The 22,162-nt window shown below is 38.9% G+C and overlaps 1 protein-coding gene across 2 annotated transcripts in view; it reads right to left on the bottom strand.

The window, feature by feature from the left end:
* unc5ca (unc-5 netrin receptor Ca) overlaps window positions 1-22,162 on the bottom strand; it is a 185,852-nt gene that overhangs the window by 32,860 nt on the left and 130,830 nt on the right. For both annotated transcript variants that reach the window (XM_085294557.1, XM_085294558.1), the window contains exons 5-7: window positions 6,022-6,202; window positions 3,641-3,808; window positions 3,212-3,376 (exon numbers count right to left, since the gene is read on the bottom strand). In XM_085294557.1, the coding sequence (XP_085150683.1) occupies window positions 3,212-3,376; window positions 3,641-3,808; window positions 6,022-6,202 (514 nt within the window). The remainder of the gene's footprint in view (window positions 1-3,211; window positions 3,377-3,640; window positions 3,809-6,021; window positions 6,203-22,162) is intronic.

The following is a 22,162-nucleotide window of genomic DNA, read 5'->3' as shown; positions in this document are numbered from 1 at the left end:
GAAAAAGAGGGAGTGTAGAGTAAAGTATGGTTGAGCACCAAGTCAATTACAGACCACTATCTAAAATACTGCACCCCCAGCACAATCACTGAGAATAAATTATCAGACCTGAAAACCTCCGAGTTACAATTTAAAGTCTTTAAAGGCAGCAAATAAGAACTGCCCTGCCATACTAATGAACTGCTGCTTAAAGGCCACATTTTAAAAGAGCTGTCGTTCATAAACCAGCAGGAATCACTCCACGCCTTTCAAATATACCACAAATATAGTATCTGAAAAATGCTTTGCATACAGAATCTCCTTCTAATACACGTCCATGCATAGAAAACAGTAGAAACATTAGTGCTGGCATAAACCCATCTTTGAGCAGCCATTTTAAAGACAGGAAATCAATTACAGGAAATGAACCTAAGCTTATACTTCCCTTGGTTTTATCCCATATTCTGGGGCCATACCTTATAGGCTGCAGGGAATCTCTTAAATGGATTGGAGTTGGGTATACAATGCACCATGGTGCAGCTAGAGTAAGATTTGTCAATACTATGCCTACTGCAAAGCTTTTTTTAGGGAATTATATCATATTATTCCATTGCTCATGGCATAGCCCATCTATTGAATCATCACTACTATTCCCTCCATTCTTGCTGTTGAAAGAAGATGCTCGCGCAAGTAACAACTCCAGCTGGAGGCTTTTGTGTTCAGTGATAAAGTACATATATTTTCCCTGAAAAGAATCAGAAATGCTTCAGTGAGAGTAAATTTAAGTACATTTAAAATGATCAAAACCTGCAATAAAAAGCTCACTTGTTTAAAAAACACTTTGATGATAAAATTCAGCAAGATGATGACATTATGTTAACATGAACATGCATAACATAACCAAGTGATTCAGGGAAAAAAAGAATAAAAGTTGAGGTATAATTTCTGTAAATACGGCACATCTGAACTGCTGTTTAGCAATCCAGATATGTGTTATCTCAGACTGTAAATGGACTGCTACTTGCTGAATATAGCACATTTCTCCACTAACTGAGCACTCAAGGCAGTTTTTACTACAAGTCACATTCACTCTGTGCTTTATTCCATGCTGCTTTAAAGTGCTTTTCTAACTATCATGCACACAGTCACACTCTGACGGAGACATTAGGGCTCATTTTGGGTTCAGTACTCCAACCAAGGACGCTTTGAAATGTGGACTGAAGAAGCCAGGGATCGAACCATTGACTTTCTGATTGGTAGTCTATTTCCTGAACCGTAGCCAGCTGTAACAGTAGCCTAAGCCAATTACCCAGCAGTAAGCTACAAACAGATATTTTGTATGTTCATAACCCATACAGTCAGATTATAATCTACAGTTTAATTAAACCTTTTTTGCAACTCTTGTCTCGATCACAGTTAGATGTATCCTGGGACACCTATGGTACGCTGGGCTGAGACCATGCTTTGAACAGGTGAGGCTCTTTTCTCCTTAAAAAGAAAACAATTAAGAAAAAAACTTGAAGGAAAAGTTCTGGTGTTCAAATGCACATGTCGCTGAGTGGCCCCATGACCTGCTGGTTTGGTCCAATATCATTGTCAATCTACAGTATTTATCATCAGGTTAATTCTAAAGTTTCTTAGAGTACTTCGTTTTTGTGAATCAACTCAAGACGAGCAGAATAATTCTCCCTATTTTTATCGATAAGCCACAAATAATTTTCACAGCTGAGAAAACTGAGAACTGAAATGTGAAAATGAGTCTGTATGTCTGCCTTTCCAGAACATTTATACACTGTCATGCCCCTCTCTCACTCTGTAGTATGTTACATGCATGTCTGCCAGTTACTCTGAGCACATGGAGTAAAAAACGCCATTCTAACAAATCAACAAACAAAATTGCCTCCATCTTGGAAAAAAGCTGCTGCTGCTTGTAAGATTATGACTCAGCCCACGTTTTTCATGTAATTTTAAGATTTGTGATTTATGATGTCAGAAGTGTTGGGGGGGGAGGGGGGGATTTCAATGATTGTTCCACATCATTATTTATCATTACTTTCCTTGTGAAGCAAGTGTTTTTGACTGAGGTAATGGACATGAAAGTGGTAAGTGGAAGGTTAATAAAGTCATTCAAAACCCTCTCATAAATCTCCACACAAAGGCAGAAAGTGGAGGGCTGAGAAGGAGCAAATCACTAGCTAGCAGACAAAGGTATAAAACTAGAGGGGCAGAGAGGAAAAGGCTTAAAATGTTGACATAAATGTAAGGAATAGGAGGATGAATGGTGAAATGAAGGAAGCGATGAAAGTAATGAAGAAAAAGGAAAAAGAATACTGATGAAGAGAAGCTGCCCAACTGCACAGGTAAGAAACAGTTTTTCCACATATGTTTAAACCAAATCAGGAATCAATTTTTTGAGGAGACTGCAGATAAAAAAAAAAAAAAAAAAAAAAAAAAAATAATTTGCCCATTATGTCATCTTTTTTAATCTCCAAATATTGGTGTTACTATGTGCCTTAAAAACAGTATACAGAGCAGGTATTTTGACTGGTTTAAATGAAGCCATTAATTGTCTTCCTAAGCTTCACTCACTCTGGCTTCTGTTCATGGGCAAAGGTTTTTGAACACATTGTCAACAACAAATGGCCTGGCTTATTAAAGGTCAGCTCTCCGTAAAATCAATTCGTCTCAAAAACAGACACTGTAAGACATTGGCTAGAATCGGCATACTCATTGCTCATTGCAAGATGTGATATGTGACAACAAGCATAGATCTCTCAGTGTTCTTCAAGAATCAATTTCATTAACTTAGCTTTGCACATATAATGTGCTAGTATACCTGATAAATTGCAGTTTATAGTTTCTACAATAAAGAGGCAGTTATGTTGAATATTGCAATTGTATTTCTATTCTTAATTTTACCTATAAAATATGGAACTATGATTTTTTTTTTTTAATGGATGGATATGATTTTCAAAATGAACCCAGTAATGGTCACGTTACACTTCACTCACCAAGACTTCTGCCTTAGGCTAAAAATCTGACCATGTGTCAACATTCATTGGTCTGCCTAATTAGGGTCGATTCCTGCACATTCAATTGTTATTTGAACCAGACACTGCTAGACATTTGTTTATTTTGGCCTATTGATTGTTCATAGCTATATTTAATATATGATACACAATGCATTTAGAAGAGATATGTCAGTGCTTCTGAACCTTATTTATCCACTTACTTTGCATACAGAGTCCATCAGTGCAGTTTTGAGACTGGAGGACGAGACCCTCGCAGTCCTTTCCACCATTCTTGGGAGCTGGATTGTTGCACTCCCTCCTCCTCCACTGTGTACACTCTGTTCCACAGGCTGACCACTTGCTCCAATCTGTCCAGACACCATCCACTAGAGGGAACGGATGGGGACCACGGGAATGAGAGACGGAAAAAAAGAGGGTTTAGAAGGAGGAGACTGAAGATAACGGATTCAATTATTTCCTAAACACTGTAAAATGTGGCATGGGAGAGTACACACATAAAAAGACAGAAATTGAATGCAGAAGCTGAGCACAGGACAAAAAATTGCCCAAATGTATACAGATACAATATGCCAGGATGTATTATGGAAAGAAGTATTCTAAATGAAACAGTCTTGAATAGAACAGAATACCAGTGCACAGTGTGGTGCAGGGCAGTTTGTGTATAGCCTGTCCGTCACAAGGCAGTCCTCCATTGAGAGGGGCAGGGTTAGTGCAGCTCCTGGTTCTTTTCTGGAAACCTCTTCCACAACGGCTGTTACACGGAGACCACTCTGTCCATGTCGACCAGCCCCCATTCACTGCGGAAACAGAGATCAGTCCCTTAATGAATACAGTGTTTTATCCACTTCTTAACTATGTAACGCCCACCCTCTTGAAGATACCATATTAGCAAGGGTTTCTGGGTATCTGTGGTCCACTCATCCATGTGTCCCAGAGCTTGGCGCTATTATATTGACCATGATTTGGAACGATAGGAATCTAAGGGCCTAGTCACACAGGCCTAGAGATTAGCTGGCAACCACTGGTTGCTAAGGTGGTGCAGCAACCTCGAGAAAATACACTCTCCAACCAGCTGGGGAATGCACATTTTCCTTAGTGACTGAAGATTTCTATAGCTTTCTATAGCTTAATACTGTATGCAGATACAGTCAATAAAATAAGTTGAACTCAATCTTTATGACTACTTGAATCAGTGAATATGTTGTAGATTGTCTGAGATAATTAAAAAAAAATGATGATGATGCAATCCGTGATTTTAAAATGCCGTTTTATTGAACTGAAATAATTATCTTAGAGAAGGCTGCATGTGTCTGGAAGCTGAGTTGAAATTTAAGCAAAAGAGCTGGATTTTCCTGAACATCAAAACTACACAGACAATCTGCATCCCTTCAAGTAGCCTGCAGCTACTGCAGCATGATTTTCCACTGCTGTGCTTACATTCAGAAATATTCCCACTGAAGGGCACAGACTGACACAAATATGCAAACACATTAAGCTGTATAGCTGGCTAAACACATGTTAAATGACCAGTTATCATGGGGCTCGGAAATTGCTTAACCCGGTGTAGGGGAGAGAGAGAGAGAGAGGTGAACTGCTGCTGGATGAATCCTGCGGTTTGTTTTCCATGGTTTCTTTGAAACTCTTCACCTCCTTTGTCTCTTTCTTTTTGCCTCATGTCTTTCATTTGTGCTGCTGTAAAATGCATCTGCATCCTCCTGTAATTAGACCTAGCTGTTTCTTTGTTGTTTAGCATTATTGTTTCTGTGTTTCAAGAGAAAATGTGGCAGGACAGTGCAGACAAAGATAAGAGCAGACTAGACAGGCAGCAGGAGAGAAATCAGCTATAAAGTTAGAATGAGAGAGAGTTGGCATCTGGAGGGGTGGAGTGGGTAGAAATTCCACTGCTGCATCTCGACAGCCCAGTGGACAGTGCCCACTCCTTGCCTAAGACCTAATTAGAAATGTATCATCAGAAAGTAACCAGTAAATTCACACACAGACACTTTTGTCATGCATTTCCTTCAGCTTTTAGGCTTTTTTCTTCCTCACTCAGTTGTTGTCTTCCGCTGTTCTCCCCTACCTCACCTTACCTCTCGCCCTTCTTTCTATAGTTGCTTCATTTTTTCCCCCCTCCTGTGTTTTTTCCACTACTGTTTCACCTTGTCAACAGTGTCAGCCAGGCCCTAGTGGAGCCGAGAAGATTGAACCACAGATTGAACAATCTATTTTTGTAAGGATACATCAGTGTCAAACCACTCCATCTCTTGCTGTCTGTATCGAACAGGCACACACGCTCAGTTATTTTGATTGAAACAGTCCTGCTGGTGAATGGAGTCAGTGTTATATTTTGAGAGAGACACTGCGTGTGTGTGTGTGTGTGTGTGTGTGTGTGTGTGTGTGTGTGTGTGTGTGAGAGAGAGCGAGAGAGAGAGAGAGAGTGTGTGGGGGGGGGAGAAAAATTAAGTTGTATGAGGCATGGGCCTCCACCAAACAAACTCTTTCCTCTCAGCTTCTAGACAAAGCAACACTAGAAGAGAACCAGAAGTTTAGCGAGCTATTTAAAGATGTTTTTTGTTGTTGATTTTCACAGCTATTATTATGCCATATGCTGCTTTATCTATGCAGAGCTGGGAATCTTGGCAGAAAGTGGGAACATGTGGAAAGCCCACATGTTCTAATTTAGAACTAAAGGCAGGATTGGAGGGCTTTAATTGGGTGAGGTCAAGGGTGAGGTGAGAATATCAAGACAATCGCGAAGAGGAAGTGTTGGCACGGCAGTAGAGCTAATTTCACATGGCAGATGGGGGCTGGCTTCGCTGATCAGAGACTCGATATAACTGAAGAAAGCATTAAAAAAGGTGTCATATCATTATATTTCTAACATCAGAAATGAAAAAGTTTAGAGCACACATTAAAAATATGTATAAGCCAAATCCTATTGTTACAGCTTTTGTAGCCACACACACACACACACACCTACACACACAGAAAGACATACCGACAAACTTACCATAAACAATAACGGTGGCTGTAGTGCTTCGTCTTTTGGCCACTATATTCTTGGCCACACACGTGTAGTTGGCTGTGTCAGAGAGACGCGCCTGCTTGATGATCAGGTTGTGGTCAATAGTGATATAGAAGTTTCTGTCCTCTGCCGGGTCGATTACCTCTTCATTCTTTAACCACTCCACCTAGGGGACATTCAGAGGGTAAATGGAGGTGAGGACAATGTCTTTTCTACACCAATGATAGGCAAAGAGACGTTTTACAGAGGACTAGTTTATTACTGCCATGAAGTGAAACAATTTAAATTTGACAAGATATCTAGTAAGTTATAGCGACGCCTTTTTTGCAACACATACTCCCTGTAGAGGAAATTATAATATTAGGTTCAAATCTTCTTTTCATAACTGATCCAGAGGATAAAATAAGAATACAAATATTAAAGCTTTCTTGGGTTTAATCTTGTTTTTAGAAACTTTTAGGAGTGATGTAGGACTTAGAAAGCGTGCTGCTGTCATCTTTTTTGATGGTTCAATGAGGAAAAGCTTTGAGAACATGCCATATTCAATAGTCAAAGGAAATAAATAAATAAATAAGCAGCTGAAGGACAGGATGCCCGTTAGCGGCTCCCTAATCTGTCTTATGATCTCTCATGCTTCATCTTGTACTGTAAGTAACCCAAACCGCTCTCATGAATAAATCCTTGAGATTACAGATTACAAATTTACAAGCAAATTAATGTGTTTTATGAGGCAGGAAACAATAATAAGACTGATTGTGCATAATGAAATACCAGGAAGCTGCTCACGCACCAAGTCACAGGAATTAAACACTTGAAATCTGAATGACCCTCACTTACAGTGGGCCCCTAACAACAAGGAACCCTTGGGTGGCTGTAAAGGAAAGGAAAATGCCCAAACATATGCTTTCGAAAGGTACTTTGGGTGAAGGGTAGGACAGCGGGAAACTATTCTATTTATGAGCCTAATCAGATTTCCCGAGTGCTGTATTTACTGGACCAAACCCTCATAAATTCAGCCTGTCCAAGCTTTATGGCAGGCACATAAATGTCCAAGCTGTGTTGTTTAATTCATGTTGTTTAATTTCCTCCTCCCTTCTCATTAGGAAATGGATATCTCAGATGCAGAAAAGAGGAAATTCATTGTTATTCTTCAGTTTGCCGTTTACTCACTCTCCACTGTTATTCTCAGTTTTTCCACCCAGTTCTGAATCAGATTCAGTAGTACTCTTTGGTCATGGGGTGCAATGTAGCTGTGAATTCTCAATCTTAAGTGAGATGCTGTGTGACCTTTCAGCTTCCATTACAACATAAAGGTTATACAGAGAAAAAGACTAAGCCAAAGGAACAAAAACATTTATTTACAGTCAGACGATAAGCTTATCCTCATACTGTAAAGGTATAAAACAATGTGTTCTTTTCTGCGCAAAGGAAAAAACCAATAGAAATTACATTTGCAGCATAAAACAGACTATTTGGATCTCTTTTTATTTATGATATAAGAAGTGCTGTGGTCACAGGAAGCAATGATTTGACTATGACTTATTTTGAAGCATTGCCACAAGAGATGCAAATTATTCAATAGACTTAATGTAATGCAATACAAACCAAATCATGAAATAGTTAAGTAAAATAGTTATGGTCTACTGTAGAACATGTATATACATATACATACATGTGTATAATATGCAGAACTATTCCAGTAAATGGTCCAAACACGAATTCTTTTATATATTTATATTTTCTTTGTATCCTGCACTAGGAAAAATTCTGTTGTAATGCCATTATGAATGGAGCGTGCTGTGACAGTGGTAATTTCATCTGAGCCACAGTTTTGAATCAGTGTCAGTTTTTTCCTGACAAATAAATTGCCCGTGCCCTGCCATACCACACTGAAGTAAGACAGCGGTGCCAAAAGTCCCACTAATGTGTTTTTTTAAGTTAAGACAGCAGCGTTTCTTTATAATGACAGATTTATTAAACGTGGGGAAAAATAAATTGTCTGAAAGACATTTATTTTCTCAAGACATGTCAAGCTGTTCATCAATGTTTTCTGCACAGTAAAAGAAAGGGAAGCATTTCTTTTTGTAGGGTATTATGCAGTGATTTTGCTGGTCTGGCCCACTTGAGATCATACTGGGTTGTGTGTGGAAATGAGTTTGAAAACCTGGATCAACAAATTAGCCATCACCAGCACATGCCATTAGACAGCGTGGACGCTTAAAATGAATAAAATATGGCATTAAGCAAACAAATGTAACACTGTTTTTGGTAAAACTAGTCTCTTGTTCACTGTATTACAAAAATAGTCTCTCGTGGTGCTTTGGATGCTCATGTAATACTTATAATTTACTGCTACGCTGAAATTTCCCAGATGATCCAATGGAATGTTTTTTTTTAATTTAATTTTTCTTTTTTCCTCTTGCATTCATGTTAATCTAACATGCACACACTTTATAGAAAAGAAACAGAATAGGAGCGGAAGCATGTGAATGCGTGTGGGTAAACCAAGAGAGACAGGTGACGTGGGGGCGAGAGTTAAAATAACAAATACACATTCTCCCTTGAGGTTGGTTTGATCCAATCAGCCACCCTTTGCAATTCACACATTTGCACACAGTCTTACACCAGCTGTGGCTAATGATGCAGTGGCAGTGGTAGAATAGCCACCACATGTGGTCTCTTTGTCTGAAGCCAACAGAGCACACATCAGTCTAACACGCGTCAGTCTTCAGGCGTCGTCAAAGTCCACGGTGGCTTTCAGTGCATTGTAACACTAAAGCTCACAACCCGTACAAACAGGCTCTCTCACTCTAGCTTGCTACAATTTCAGTGCAGCCGGTAAAACAAGAGAAATGGACAAATTAAATATAGACAGAAAAAAAGCAGTGGAATGCTGAATGCTGTTTATAGTGACCTTTTCTTTTACATTAAGTTATATTTATATAAAATACAAGTAGAGGAAATTCATAATGAAATAAAACATTTAAGGCAACAGTACAGTGACAGCTAGACCTGCAGAGGTTTTTGGTGATTGTGTTCCATTAAACTTTGCACTGAGTAAGCGAGCACTCTGCATCTATGGACAGGGAGATGTATACAGAGTATATCAGAGGATAGCAAATATAGATGCTTAATAAAAATGCTAACATCTCCTCAGCTTTAAGGCAAACGGTGCAATGCCAGAAAACACGTACTATTAACAATAAGGTTTTCTTGTTTTTACTCATCATGCACAGAACTCCAGAACTAACAAGTTACAAATAGAAGGTCGCCCAGGTTAACTGAATGTGGAGCTTAAGTTACTGGAAGAAGAGTGGTAGAACAATTCAAATATATGGATATAGTTCTGAGAAAACGTATTTGTTCCTTTCCCGATTCTTAGTTTTTCCATATTGGTATTAATTAAAAGTTTTCAGTCAAAAAGCAAACTTTAATATCAGATGAGGAAACGCCGAGTAAATGCAAAATGCTGTTCAAACCTTCCTAGTCATGCGTGAAAAAGTAATGGCAACAACAACTGCAATTAAGTCTTTGTGATAGCTGATAGTCTTTTACTCCTTCTCTGTGCAGGAATTGCTTTAATTTGGTCAGACTGGAGAGTTTTTGAGTTGTTCAGAGGTGGACTTGCTGGTGTGTTTAGGATCACTGTCTTGCTGCATGACCCAAGTGGGCTTCATCCTTAGGGCATGAACTGATGCCTGGCAGAATTCATGTCTAATGTTAATTTTTCTTTGGATGGTCTGAAAGACCAAGCAATTTTTTTATACATGGATGGACAACCTAGACGCGTTTGTGGCATTTAATCATTCTTGTGTTGTTAAGCCAGTATAAAACAGGATGTCAAAACTGCCTGCTAATTTCTCTCACATTTTAAATACATTTTTAGCCCTCCTTGCACAGCCACTGTTGTTAAGTACCTGACAATGTTTTAAATGTCATGAATATTTTAGCAACGACACCACAAGTAGTTAGGGGAAAAAAAAAATTGTGTTTTTCCTCGGTCATATTTTTTTTTATTTTATCATGTTTTATAATCTGACATCTGTTGTTGCACAACATTGTAATCATATTTTAGCAGGGCTGTCTAGTGTTCAACAAAATCTCTTAACGGATGTTCATTATGCTAATGTGCAGAGAAGTAAATGCAGCTCTTTGGTTCCTGACCTCATACTGTGAGCACAGCTACATTTGTGCACAAAGTGTTCTATAATGTATGTGGCTGCAAGACTGAGTTAATATCTCAATTTTATGAATTGAACTGAATAGTGTACGCCGAAGTGTTTAAATAGATTAGCAAAATCTCAAGGCCTGTGCAAGTATGTGTTTATGCACGCTTACCTGTCTCAGTGTAATTATTGTGAGTGAATCAAAGGTTCCGAGCGTCAAAGTTAACATTAAACAGATTTCTCTTTGTTCTTTTATCTTGCCCAGATGAAACACTAGAATTGACACCTCATTTTTAAACTTTCTTTTTCCCCAATTTTCACTCAAGCCTTCTCTTCTTATCTCGTCCCCCCCAGCCCCCCCCCGTGCTCCCCCGCGCACACATCCAATCGAGCAAAACTTTAAAGACCCTCATCTCTCTCCCACACAATCGCATGCGTGCACATGCACACAAAGTGGTGTTTCTGTCACATAAGAGGACATTGTATTGACTTACATTGATTATTTCCTACTCTAACCATGAATGCTACTTACCTAATCCCAACTATTATGGCCAAATTCACTAAATGAGGCAGATTGGTGTGATGAGATCACAAAAAAGCGCTGATGGGAGTGCACAGCGCACTGATTTATAAACAAAGACGCAGATAGTTTGTTCCAGTGATGACCAGCATTCTGCCAAGAAGAGTGCAAATTAGCTTACATATACATATACTAGGGGTGCAACGATATTCGTATCGATATTGAACCGTTCGATACAGTGCTTTCGGTTCGGTACGCATATGTATCGAACAATACAACATTTGTAATTTATTTTATCAACTTTCCTTCTGACGATGCTGTCTGTGTGGAGTGCTCAGTGAATCTGCGTTCGACTACTCCGCCTAGGCTGCACTGTCGAGCGCAGATCCACTGAGCGCTCCACACAGACAGCATAGTCAGAAGGAAGAGCGCAGGGCAAGCTAGCGAGACAGAAGTTAAGCTCTCGTTGCAACATGGCAAATTGAACCTCTCCCACCCTCATTCAGATCTGGCATTTGGAATTATTTTGGTTTTCATGTGACGTATGACCCTGAAGGTAAGCGCGTCATGGACTAAAGTAAAACAGTATGTTGGATGTGCCACGCAATGCTCAATTACATGGGTGGGAGCTAGTGTGTTAGCGCAGTTAGCTCGTTAACGTGTTGGCCGTCTAGCCCCATGCACGGGGCTATCAGGGGTAGCTCGTTAACGGAGATTTGCCGTGTTGTGGGGTTAAGGTCATTTTAACGAGGTTAACCTGAAAGCACTAGTGGGAACACAACGAATATGACTGCACATTTACGCCGACATCATCCTAGTGCAAAGACAAAAACAACAAGCATGCATGCTACAAACTTTACCCGAGTCATTTAGACAGCCGTTAGCACAGGATTCTCCTTATGGGGACCTGATATGTTTAATATGCTGCTGAGAATACAGCCCAGAAGAAGCGGATAGTATAGCTTTTATTTTGGAAAGAGCCATTTCTCTGTAATAAACTCTCTTTTCCAAAGATGAGTGATTCCTCAATCAGATACAGGGCTCGCAAAATCGCTAGCCCGATGTCCTGGGGCTAGAGATTTTTCCAGTCGGGCTACCAAAATTTATCTCTGCCCTGCCCGTCCGGCTATTGTAGGAAGGAAAAATAAATGTCAATGCTTTTGCATTCTTTCGGAAATGTAGCTGGGTAATTATGTCATTGGCATCGGTGAGCCACTGTCAATATGTGACATATTGAAATCGCGTTTGAATTTGCGCTTGTTTTTTTGCTTTCACTTTGCAATCGCGTGAACTGTGTATAGAGAGCGACAGCACTGATCTGTGAGTGATGATAATTTGTGCACCAATTCCTCTGACATTGTCTTATTAATCGTTAGCTTACTATGCAAACATGACAAGTGAAATCTCCCGCAGCAAGCTTAAAAATGTGAGAGGTTGATCGCGCAGAGAATCGCTGAGCTTATGTGAGTGCGTGTGTAAAAGCAGCAGTATATATATTTTAGTTCTGCTGAGCCAAATAAGACAGGTCAGGGTGAAGAAGTGACAGCCAAAGAAAAGCTTACCAAAAAACGGAGAAGTTATGACAAATCAGACTATAAGGCAAAAAGAAAGTGCAGCTTTATGGTTTCATGGACAAAAGAATTTCTGTGGCTGCGATATGATGAGCTAAATAACCAGGGCTGCACATAAGTGGTCCGCAGGTGCGCATTCGCTGTCAAAATAAAAAACACGCACAAGGGTTAGGGTTAAATTTAAAAACTGTACTTTTGAGTTAAAATATATATTTATAATTTTAATAAATGACAAATTAAAAAGGCATGAACATTTTATTTTGTATCGAAAAAATATCGAACCGTGACACCAAAGTATCGAACCGAACCGAACCGTGAATTTTGTGTATCGTTGCACCCCTAACATATACATATACTAATTTGAAAGAGCAGACAAGGTGAGAGAGCGAGTAATCTACTAACAAAAATGTTACAGTGCAGGCTTTAAGAGCATGGCAATTTAAATAAATGAGAATTGATACATTTATTTTATTTATAGACAAAGTCTTCTGTTAGGAATTCTGCTGGATGGTGTGTCTATAAATCTGTGGGATCAATACTGATGTGTAGAAGAATACAAAAACATTATTTAGCTCTAAGCTCGCACGCCCATGCGTTAATGTTACTGCGATGTACAGTGTGAGGCTGGAGATATGCAAGTTAACATTGTAAGATTCATGCACTCATGCAACACTTTAGACACTCAGTCATAGCAATAGCTGCATTTTGACAAACATTTCAGTATGATGTTACTGGTCCGACACTAGAGAAGGAAATTAAAGTGGTCTGTGTGGTCACTGCAGAGAAAAGGTTCAAACAACCCTTGAGGCACCTTTCTGTGTAGAAGTGTGACTAAAAACTAGCAAATCAATCAGCCCACTGTAAAAAGGGACAAAAAATATGCATCCTTGAATGTGTTTTATATTGAGATTCTTCTCTCCCCGATGCTCCAGCTGGAGTTCATCTAGATTTTGCCCTCAAAAAACCCCCCAAAAAACAACAAAACAAAAAAACAGTATTACTGAGCACCAGTAAGACTAACAGGATACAACCAATGTTTGGGCACCTTGTTTACAGCTTTGAGAAAACCAGTCACACCAAGTATGCACTCACACTGATAAAACTCTCCCCTTCTTATTCCAAATAAATGAACCTGCCTAGTGACAGCTATTATAACCATTTCAGGCGCAAAATAAAATTTTTCTTTTTTTTTTTAAATTCAGTTCAATAAAGTGTTTGCTGCAAAGCTTAGTAAAATCACTTTTCTCTGGTTCTTTTAAGTGTTTTTGTCCCATATTTTTATGGTCATAAAGTGAAACTCCTACAAAATACATATGTAATAAGCCCAGCTGCAAAGTTACCTGTGAGTTACATTTTGGCTTTTTTTACACAAGTTTTTTTTATCAGCATAAACATGAAATGTGTGATTATACATGCAAGTGTGAAAATATTTCCAGTGTTTCTGAGTGTGATCACAAACACAACCTGAGTGTGTCAGAAGGCACCGTTTGATACGCTTGCAAACACAAGCTGTAACAATGCCCTCCGTTTCAACTGTAACAGGATTAAAAGAAAAAAAAGTTCAGCAAGAGTCCATTCTTTTTTCTTTAGACAAAGAAATCAAAAGGGCTTCTTCGTTGAAAGGATAAAGGCTTTGTCTGAACAATTACACACTCACTTTGTTCCTGTTTTCTTGCCGTTTGGAGCTAAAGACTGACATTGGTTTGTCTACAGGTATACACTGTGAGCAAGACTACCAGATAAAAGCAGGTTTGCATTTCCCTGGCTCTCACTAACGCACCCACTTGTGGTGATAGATATTGCTGTACTGGGGAGTGAGCATATCTAAATATGCAAATACTTTCAGCTGTTTTCTAACTTAAAAACAAATCAAAACAGGAGAAAAGGTAAATGCATTGCATTTAATGACAATCTATTAAGATATGCATCTTTCTTTGGCAGTGGAACAAAGACGTGCCTGTATGCTATGAAAGATAAAAGTAGGCCAAGGCATAAAGGGAGAGATATATATATTGCCTTTTGTTACACTGTAGTGCAGCATGTTTTGAAAAGCAAAGCAGGAACATCATAGTCATATTGTGTCACAAAAAGAAACAGTATAAATCTTGCAAAAGCAAAATAAATGGCAGACCACAGAGCAAGAAGTAAGATAACAAAACAAAGAGTATCTATGGCAAATGCTAAAATATGACATGCTTTGTAGAGCCACTACAAAGAGTCTCATAAGGGAGCTGATAACAGCTTAGTGATACAAGGTCTATGGGTAGAATCTGCCACTGAATCACAACATTCATTTTTCAAAATAGGAGCAGCCAAAAACACATCTATGCACAATAAGCACAATGAGAGTATGACAGAATACAAAATTGGCTAGTTAAATTACAACCTGATTCTGCAGTCAAATCACGGAAATCAAGCTGTACGCCGTGCATGTGTGAGCCCGTGTGTGTGTGTGTGTTTGGATGTGTCTGTGAAATGCCGAAGTGTTAATATGTATGTTCATCGCTGAGGATTATCCCCTTGATTACTTATATTATCTGGGTCCTTATGTGAGTGGGCTAAAGAGCTCTAATAGTGATTACCCTACCTATGTGTGGGTGGGAACTAAATATGCATTCGATTTCCATGTTTTAACAATCCAAACCCACACTACACCTGTTCCAGGAGGCTTCATTTCCACTGGGGTGTTGGGTGTCAGTGGAAAGAGACAGTAAAGAGACATTCATGAAGATTGCTCTTCAGAGTTTAGCCCTGTCACCTCAAGCTTACATGTTCTCCCCGCATCTGCAAGAGTTTCCTTCAGTTGTTCCAGTTTCTTCCCACACAGCAACGATATTCACAGTGGATTCCAGGCAGGATTATTCCAAGTGAGAACATTTGATATCATATGTTGTGCTTTGGTTTTGTCTATTTAAGTGCAGGACACAGATGTATGTGATTTGGAAACTGTATACTATGTGTGGACTAAATTACTTTAGTCTAGGAAAGATGATAATTTTAGTTATGGTCAGATGATTTTGATATTAACCAAGTGCCTCCAGTTTGTACTTAATCAAAAACACAAGGGATGATTTATTTTCTACTAAAGGTAAGTGATATTTGTAAGTGAAAAAAAATGCTGCCAAAAACAGTCTATTGGTGAATGGCCTGAAATAGCTTTATTTCTTGGTTTCTGTAGACATTATCCACAGTGTCTTTGCTGTGCATTTGCATTACCATGTATTAACATATCCGTATGAAAGTGAAACTGCACGTTCCTGACAATCTCAAGTCATTAGCTAAAGAGCATATCACGGATAATACTTTGGCACAATATCTCTAAAATTAGGAACATCACGTCTCGGAGTGATGATGAAAAAATAGTTTATGCGTTTATTACTTCTAGGCTGGACTACTGTAATTCATTATTACCAGTTTGTTCTAAAAACTCCCTGAAAAGCCTTAAGTTGATCCAAAAATGCTGCAGCGAGAGTACTGACAGGGACTACAAAGAGACAGCAGATTTCTCCCATACTTGCTTCTCTTGACTGGCTCCCTGTTAAATCCAGAATTGAATTTATAATCTTTTTACTCACATAAAAGGCTTTAAATAATTAGGCTCCATCTAATCTTAAAGACCTCATAGTACTACATCACCCCAACAGAGCACTTCACTCTTAGACTGCTGGTTTATTTGAGTACTTAAAAGTAAAATGGGAGGCAGAGCCTTCAGCTGTCAGGCCAATCTTCTGTGGACAAAGCTCCCAGTTTGGCTTCTACTTTCTAGATAGTCTGGATCAGCTGAATCCTCCTTTAGATATTCTACAATAGGCCTAGAGTGCTGGGGGGCTTCCCATGATGCAATGAGTATTTCTTCTTCACTCATTTATTTTTCCAGCTCACTATGTGTTTATACATCACGCTGCATTTAATCATTAGACATTATTAAATTTGTCCACGGTGTGTCTTTTGTCCCGTCTCCCTCCACTCCCTCCCAGTGGTTCATAGCACATGGTCGCCCCTCCATGACCCTGGTTCTGCTGGAGGTTCTTTCCTGTTAAAAGGGAGTTTTTCCTTTCTACTGTCGCCAAGTGCTTGCCCATAAGGGCCATCTGATTGTTGGGGTTTCCTCTCCATTATTGTGAAGACTTTACCTTACAATATAAATTGCCTTGAGGTGACTATTGTTGTGATTTGATGCTTTATAAATAAATCAAATCGAACTGAACTGACATTCGGAACAATCAAAATATATGCCCCAACATCGTGAAAGAGACCATAAACTAGGCAACAATGCACTTATAAAGGTAGAGCAAGGGCCGTTTTCCAATTAGCTTGTACAAGACTTTTAAAATATTTTTGGCAACCACAGCTATGCCCCTCCGATGACCTTTAACAAGAATGCAAGTTTAAGGTACGCATTCGCTACACTTTACAGAGCCAGAAGCTATGTTAAGTTTTGTATTGTATGTGGTATGTGTAATTTCAGAATAGGATTTGATGTGACATAAATACTGGTATGACTTCGTGTCCAAGGCTGGAATCTGAAAGTACACTAACATACCCAGTTCCTATAGATGCTGAGTACTTGCTGCTTTTATAAGGAACTTGTATGACCTTTAATCACTCTCTCTCTCTCTTTCAAATGTCATCAAGGCATGTCTGCGCGATGCCTTGGTGACATTTGAAAGGTATGCCTGTCGCAAAAAATGCTTATTTGTATCTTTGGTGAAGCATATATAACTCCAGCTGTCTGACTGCCCTTTCCCACTCAACCCCCAGCCAGTACACATACTCAGATAGACACACTGACACATTACAACCAGATGTGCCACACTCATTATTACTGGCTCTGTTTGGCATCTATAGAGCCATCTCTGTAATTACCATGCCTGTTTCCATTATCAAACACTCACATATGCCCATATGCTCTCACAGACATTTAACAAAGCCACACGCACGCCAACTTAGTCCTCAAGAGCCCAGTCGCTCTAATCAGTGGAAATAAACAAGAGAGGAAAGGAGGACATCTAAGAACGAAGGAAAGAAAGAAAAAGAGTGCAAATGAAAGAGGGTCAGGGAAGACAGAGGTGGAGGGAAGGGAAGCAGGAATGAAGAATAAGACAACAGAGTGACAGTAGGAAGGAGAAAAAAAGAGCAGGTGTGACGACACATATTGAGAGGCAAAGACACAGATGAAGTGAGGGATACAGCAGAGAGAGAGACAATGAGAGATGTGTGCTGGCAAAGCAGACCATCTATCTTTCTCTCCTGCTGCCATAAGCTTTCTTGACACAAACCCAGACAATTGGCTATAACTGTCTGTGTGTGTTTATCAGACGATAATACCAGCAGATGCCACACACACCTACACAAGCGCCAACCTGGGTCCTGATGTGTAGCTTAGTAGAATAGTAATCAAGCTATTCATTAGTGCAGTAACAAAGGCTATTACTGGCTAATCAACAATCTTCAAACTCAATCGAGGAAAGCTAATAGAAATTTAATCCAACAGCGCGCTTGAATATGGTGAAGACTGTCTGTGAGTGTGAGTCTAAGTGTGTGTGTGTGTGTGTGTGTGTGTGTGTTTTGATATTAGACAAAACAATTAACTCATTGTGTTAAGATGAAGAAAAAGACTTTGTTGTTTCAAACAATTACAAAAGCGTAACAGTCATGGAGTGGAAAAAAGACTAAAATAATTTGTCCTGGAATGTTTTCTTTAGAATCAAATAAAGATGGCACTTCAAGTGAAATCACTGTCTAAATGGATTAAATGAAACTACCATGATGCACCTGGGAGTTTGCGTTCACTCACTGTGCTCATAGGTAGACAATAGCTGAAGCTGCTATCCATGGCCATCATTCAGCATGTGAACATCTGCAAATTGATTTGGAGATCACTACTTACAGTAACACTACAAATTGTTTGATATGGTACACCAGGCATTTGTGCAAACATATATGTTTGCATATATATATATATAGTACTCAGTCTATGCATTTGCTTTATGCTCTCCATTTGAAAGCTTTCACATTAAACTGTTTTTTCCTTCCTGAACATCTAAGTAGTCTTTGCAATCGACCTGTTATATATCTAAGCGTTCTAACTTTACCACTTAAGTGTAAAAGTAGTAGCCATTGATTTGGACAATCAAGGTTAAGCAAATTTGCACAGAGCAGACAGTGTGTGTGTCTGAGTGTGTTCATTTTCCTTCTGTTGTTTAATTTATTGGCTTTGCTTTATCTGATAATTTGTAACTTTCTAACAAATACAAATGGCCACATTTTGGTGCCAATAAAAAGTCTGGACAAACTGACCTCGCTCCCATCTCCACTGCAGTTAAGTCCTTAAGTATCTGAAGAATGACTGCTTTTTGTAATTATGCCGCTAACCATTTTTATACACATTACCTACTTTCAGATATCCAAAAGTAATTGGACACATGAATGTAGCTTTAAATATAACAATTGTAGCTTTAAATATAACAATTGTTATATTTAAAGCTATAAGTCTTCAGTTTTGTCTCCAGTCGATACAAAGCACACTTGGTTGGTCTGTTCATTCATTCATTCAGAATTCAACATACAAGCTAATCTTGGTTTCAAATATTAACTAAAGATCTTATATGATACTTTAAGCCAAATACTTATGAAAAAAAAGGAAACAAATTCTGTTTCCAATGAAAATAAAAATGAATGCAATGGTTTTCTAATAATTTAAACCTTTTTATTTTTAACAGTATAAAAATGACATGCCAAATCTATAATACTATGTATATATAACCAACACATGCCAATAAACATGAATTTTAAGGTTTTGTTTTTTAAATATAGACTTTGTTTTTGAGAAAAAAAGTGTAGTAAGCAGACATAACCAAACCCACCAACAGTCAAAGACAATGTGCTAGATAAAGATGCCAAACACAATACCAGAAATGTTGTAGTGACAGTGACTGTCACTGAATTATGTTGATTATATTACAATCTGTCGCCTACAGAATATCTGCCCTATTTCATGTTATTGTTATAATTGGCCACGTGTCCTGGTAATTGTGTCTACATCCCAACTACACTTGGGAGGTGATTAGGAAAATCCTGCTGTCCAGTTCTTCTGTGGGGAATTAACTACAGTCACAAACCAGTGCAATACATGCCAGGAATGGCCAGATTGCGCAGGTTAATATTAGGTCACTATATTGCTACATGGCATGCAAGCAAGTGAAATGTTTGTGTGTGTCTCTGTGTGTGTGTGGGCGTGTACTGTATACATGCATGCCAACATGGAATTTCAGAGGCTCTGACAGCTTAATTAAGAAGATGCAGGCAAGTGACACAAAGACCCAATTAACCAAAGTGACATAACTGGGTCGCCATCAGCGATCATCACACATGATGATCTGAAAGACACCTTTGATAAAATTCAGTTTTAAATTATTTGTGTTTATTTTGTTGTTTGTTTTTGTGTTTCTGTTTAATCTGTTAAAAAAATTAAACAGGAACACACTTCTATCTCCTGGTAATTTTTCTACTATGCTGTAAGCAAAAGACACATTAATTAGGGGTATATATATATATATATATGAATAAGGCAGTTTACACAGGTTTACCCTTAAGGTTACTGCAAAGACTTGATATGATAGATTTCTACAGTGTTTTGATCAATTGTTTTAATAGTCAACGTGTAAAAAATGTTTGTTTTTTAACATCAGTCCAGCAAAAACATGCAACTGCATTTAAACACATCTACCATGATTTTGTTTTTATACTTTGTTTTTTCTAGTTGAACAGTCGCTGCTGTGACAAAGAATAACAACAATGAAAGGAGTGCTGGGAGAGGTGTTTGCATAAGGTGATTATGACAAAAGTGGTTGTAGCCAAATTTAAACCTGTTTTTTGTTTTTTAGTCAAAGTCACACATCAATCATTTTGTGATCACATCATACACAGTCTGAGAATTCTACAAAGCATTGTACATAAAAAGAGACAACTTGGTTTACATTTTTAAAAGAGCTCTAAGACTAGAAAATACATGGACTTGGGCTTTGAGGAAAAGTACATATAGGAGAGGAAAAAAATAACTCCATGTGCATTAGTGTGAGGAATAGCTGAGTACTCTCCAAGGTGTCCCTCACAGACAGAATTGGGACACAGGCGGACACCCAGTGTGACTGGGACAGGCCTACAGAGGCCGCTCTATGAACTAATGCTCTTGTGCAAAACGGTACACACTCAGTAAACGATGCTTGACGTGCAAATCATACATCAGAATTTTGCAGGTTACCAGTATTTCTCTAATTATTGTACTTTGAATAAATTCACAATTATTTGTCTATTAGCAATATTTAATACATGTGCTTTTTACTACTGCGTTATCCCTCAAAACTGAAGTAATGCAACTAATCTGTTCACATTCAGACACGTAACCTTATGAGTGGCAGAAAGAACAGGACAATAGGGGGAAGCAGGTAGAAGCAGGTGATATGTAGGAGAGGCAAAAAAGGAAGTTGCTCAGCACTAAAGGAGGTCACGGATGTGCTGAACAAAAAGCTTGCATCGGCTTCTCCAGAGCGCACACATGCACACATGCACACATGCACACGCAGACACCTGCACACACATTATGTGTTACCGCTGAGATTTAACACAGGTGCAGATGCTTCACAGTGATCTATTAGACTCACCCTCTCATGTCAACATTCAAGTGTGGAGAGAGACAGAGGGAGGAAAAGATGGATGGGGAACAATCTCAAGAGAGGGCCGGATAAAGAAAAGGTATTTCCACGGCAACGGTGAGGGAGGAAAAGATAGAGAGTTAGGGGAGGCCGTGATTATGCCGGTGGAGGAGGAGGAAATGGGGAAAGCAGGCTAAGAGGAGATACCTATGGGTGATCCATTAAAGCTAAACCGGCACTGTCAACAAATAGGGAGAGGCAGCGAGAGAGGAAGGAAGAAAGGGCGCCCGTGGAGGAGAATGGAATGAAAAGAAAAAACAAAAAGGTGATGAGGAGGTAAGGGAGGCTACGAGAGGGACAGTGTGATTTAGAATTTTATATGGTCTGGCCACAATTAGGGAAAGAAAGATGAGGGGGAGAAGAAAGAGACTGGGTGGTAAATGAGTAGAAAAGGGAGTGGAGGACCAGTTGGTGAAGATATACAGTGGTAATCCATTAGGCCCAACAATTTGGAGAACATAAGAGAAATAAAAATCATGAGAGGAATGCATGGGAAGAGACGAGGCAAAGAGAAAAAGGGTAAAAGCAAAAGCATATTTCTCCTTAAATCAAAAACTGACAACAAAAAAAAAAAAGAAAACAAAGGTATTTAAATGTGCATGAGTGTATAAAATCCACCAGTAATTCCTCTCAGCGCTAGCTTTCCTAACCTATCTCTCTAAGCAAAAGAAGAAACAGACATTACATACAGTGGATAGACTACCACAATGGAGGATTGATGGATGGGTTGCTCTTTTGAGACTCGGTCCAGGTGGTTGGCGAATAAATGGGAAAAAGATGTGCAAAAAGTGAAGGAAGCAGAAGAGAAGGTCAGTGACTTGAAAGTGCAGTTCAAAAATGAAGGAGAAGCACATAAGAACATAGAATTTGTAACATTACAACTATTTTGGAAGCCAAAAATATATATATATCCACCAGGAATGTGAGTGTGCAAAGCTTGAACTTTGAATTTTGCAAACACAGGTAGGCCATTAGTGGAAAAAGTACTATATCTAGTAGCTGCAATTGAAACAAACAAAAGAAAAAAGAATTCAAAAATATTACACAGCCGAATCAGGAGAAAACTACTCCAAGACCTCTTAGGAAAAGAAAATGTATGGGACCTGTGATAGCAGTAATAGCAGTTGAAGGCAAGGCGGAAATTCAGAGATGACA

This window comes from Mchenga conophoros, linkage group LG12 (genome assembly GCF_057382185.1).
Source record: "Mchenga conophoros isolate Kocher_MC1m ecotype Shallow Benthic linkage group LG12, M_conophoros_male_GT1.1, whole genome shotgun sequence".
Classification (NCBI taxonomy): Eukaryota; Metazoa; Chordata; class Actinopteri; order Cichliformes; family Cichlidae; genus Mchenga; species Mchenga conophoros.
The sequence above is the reverse complement of the archived record's forward strand: the minus strand, read 5'-3'. Positions and strand labels throughout refer to the sequence as shown.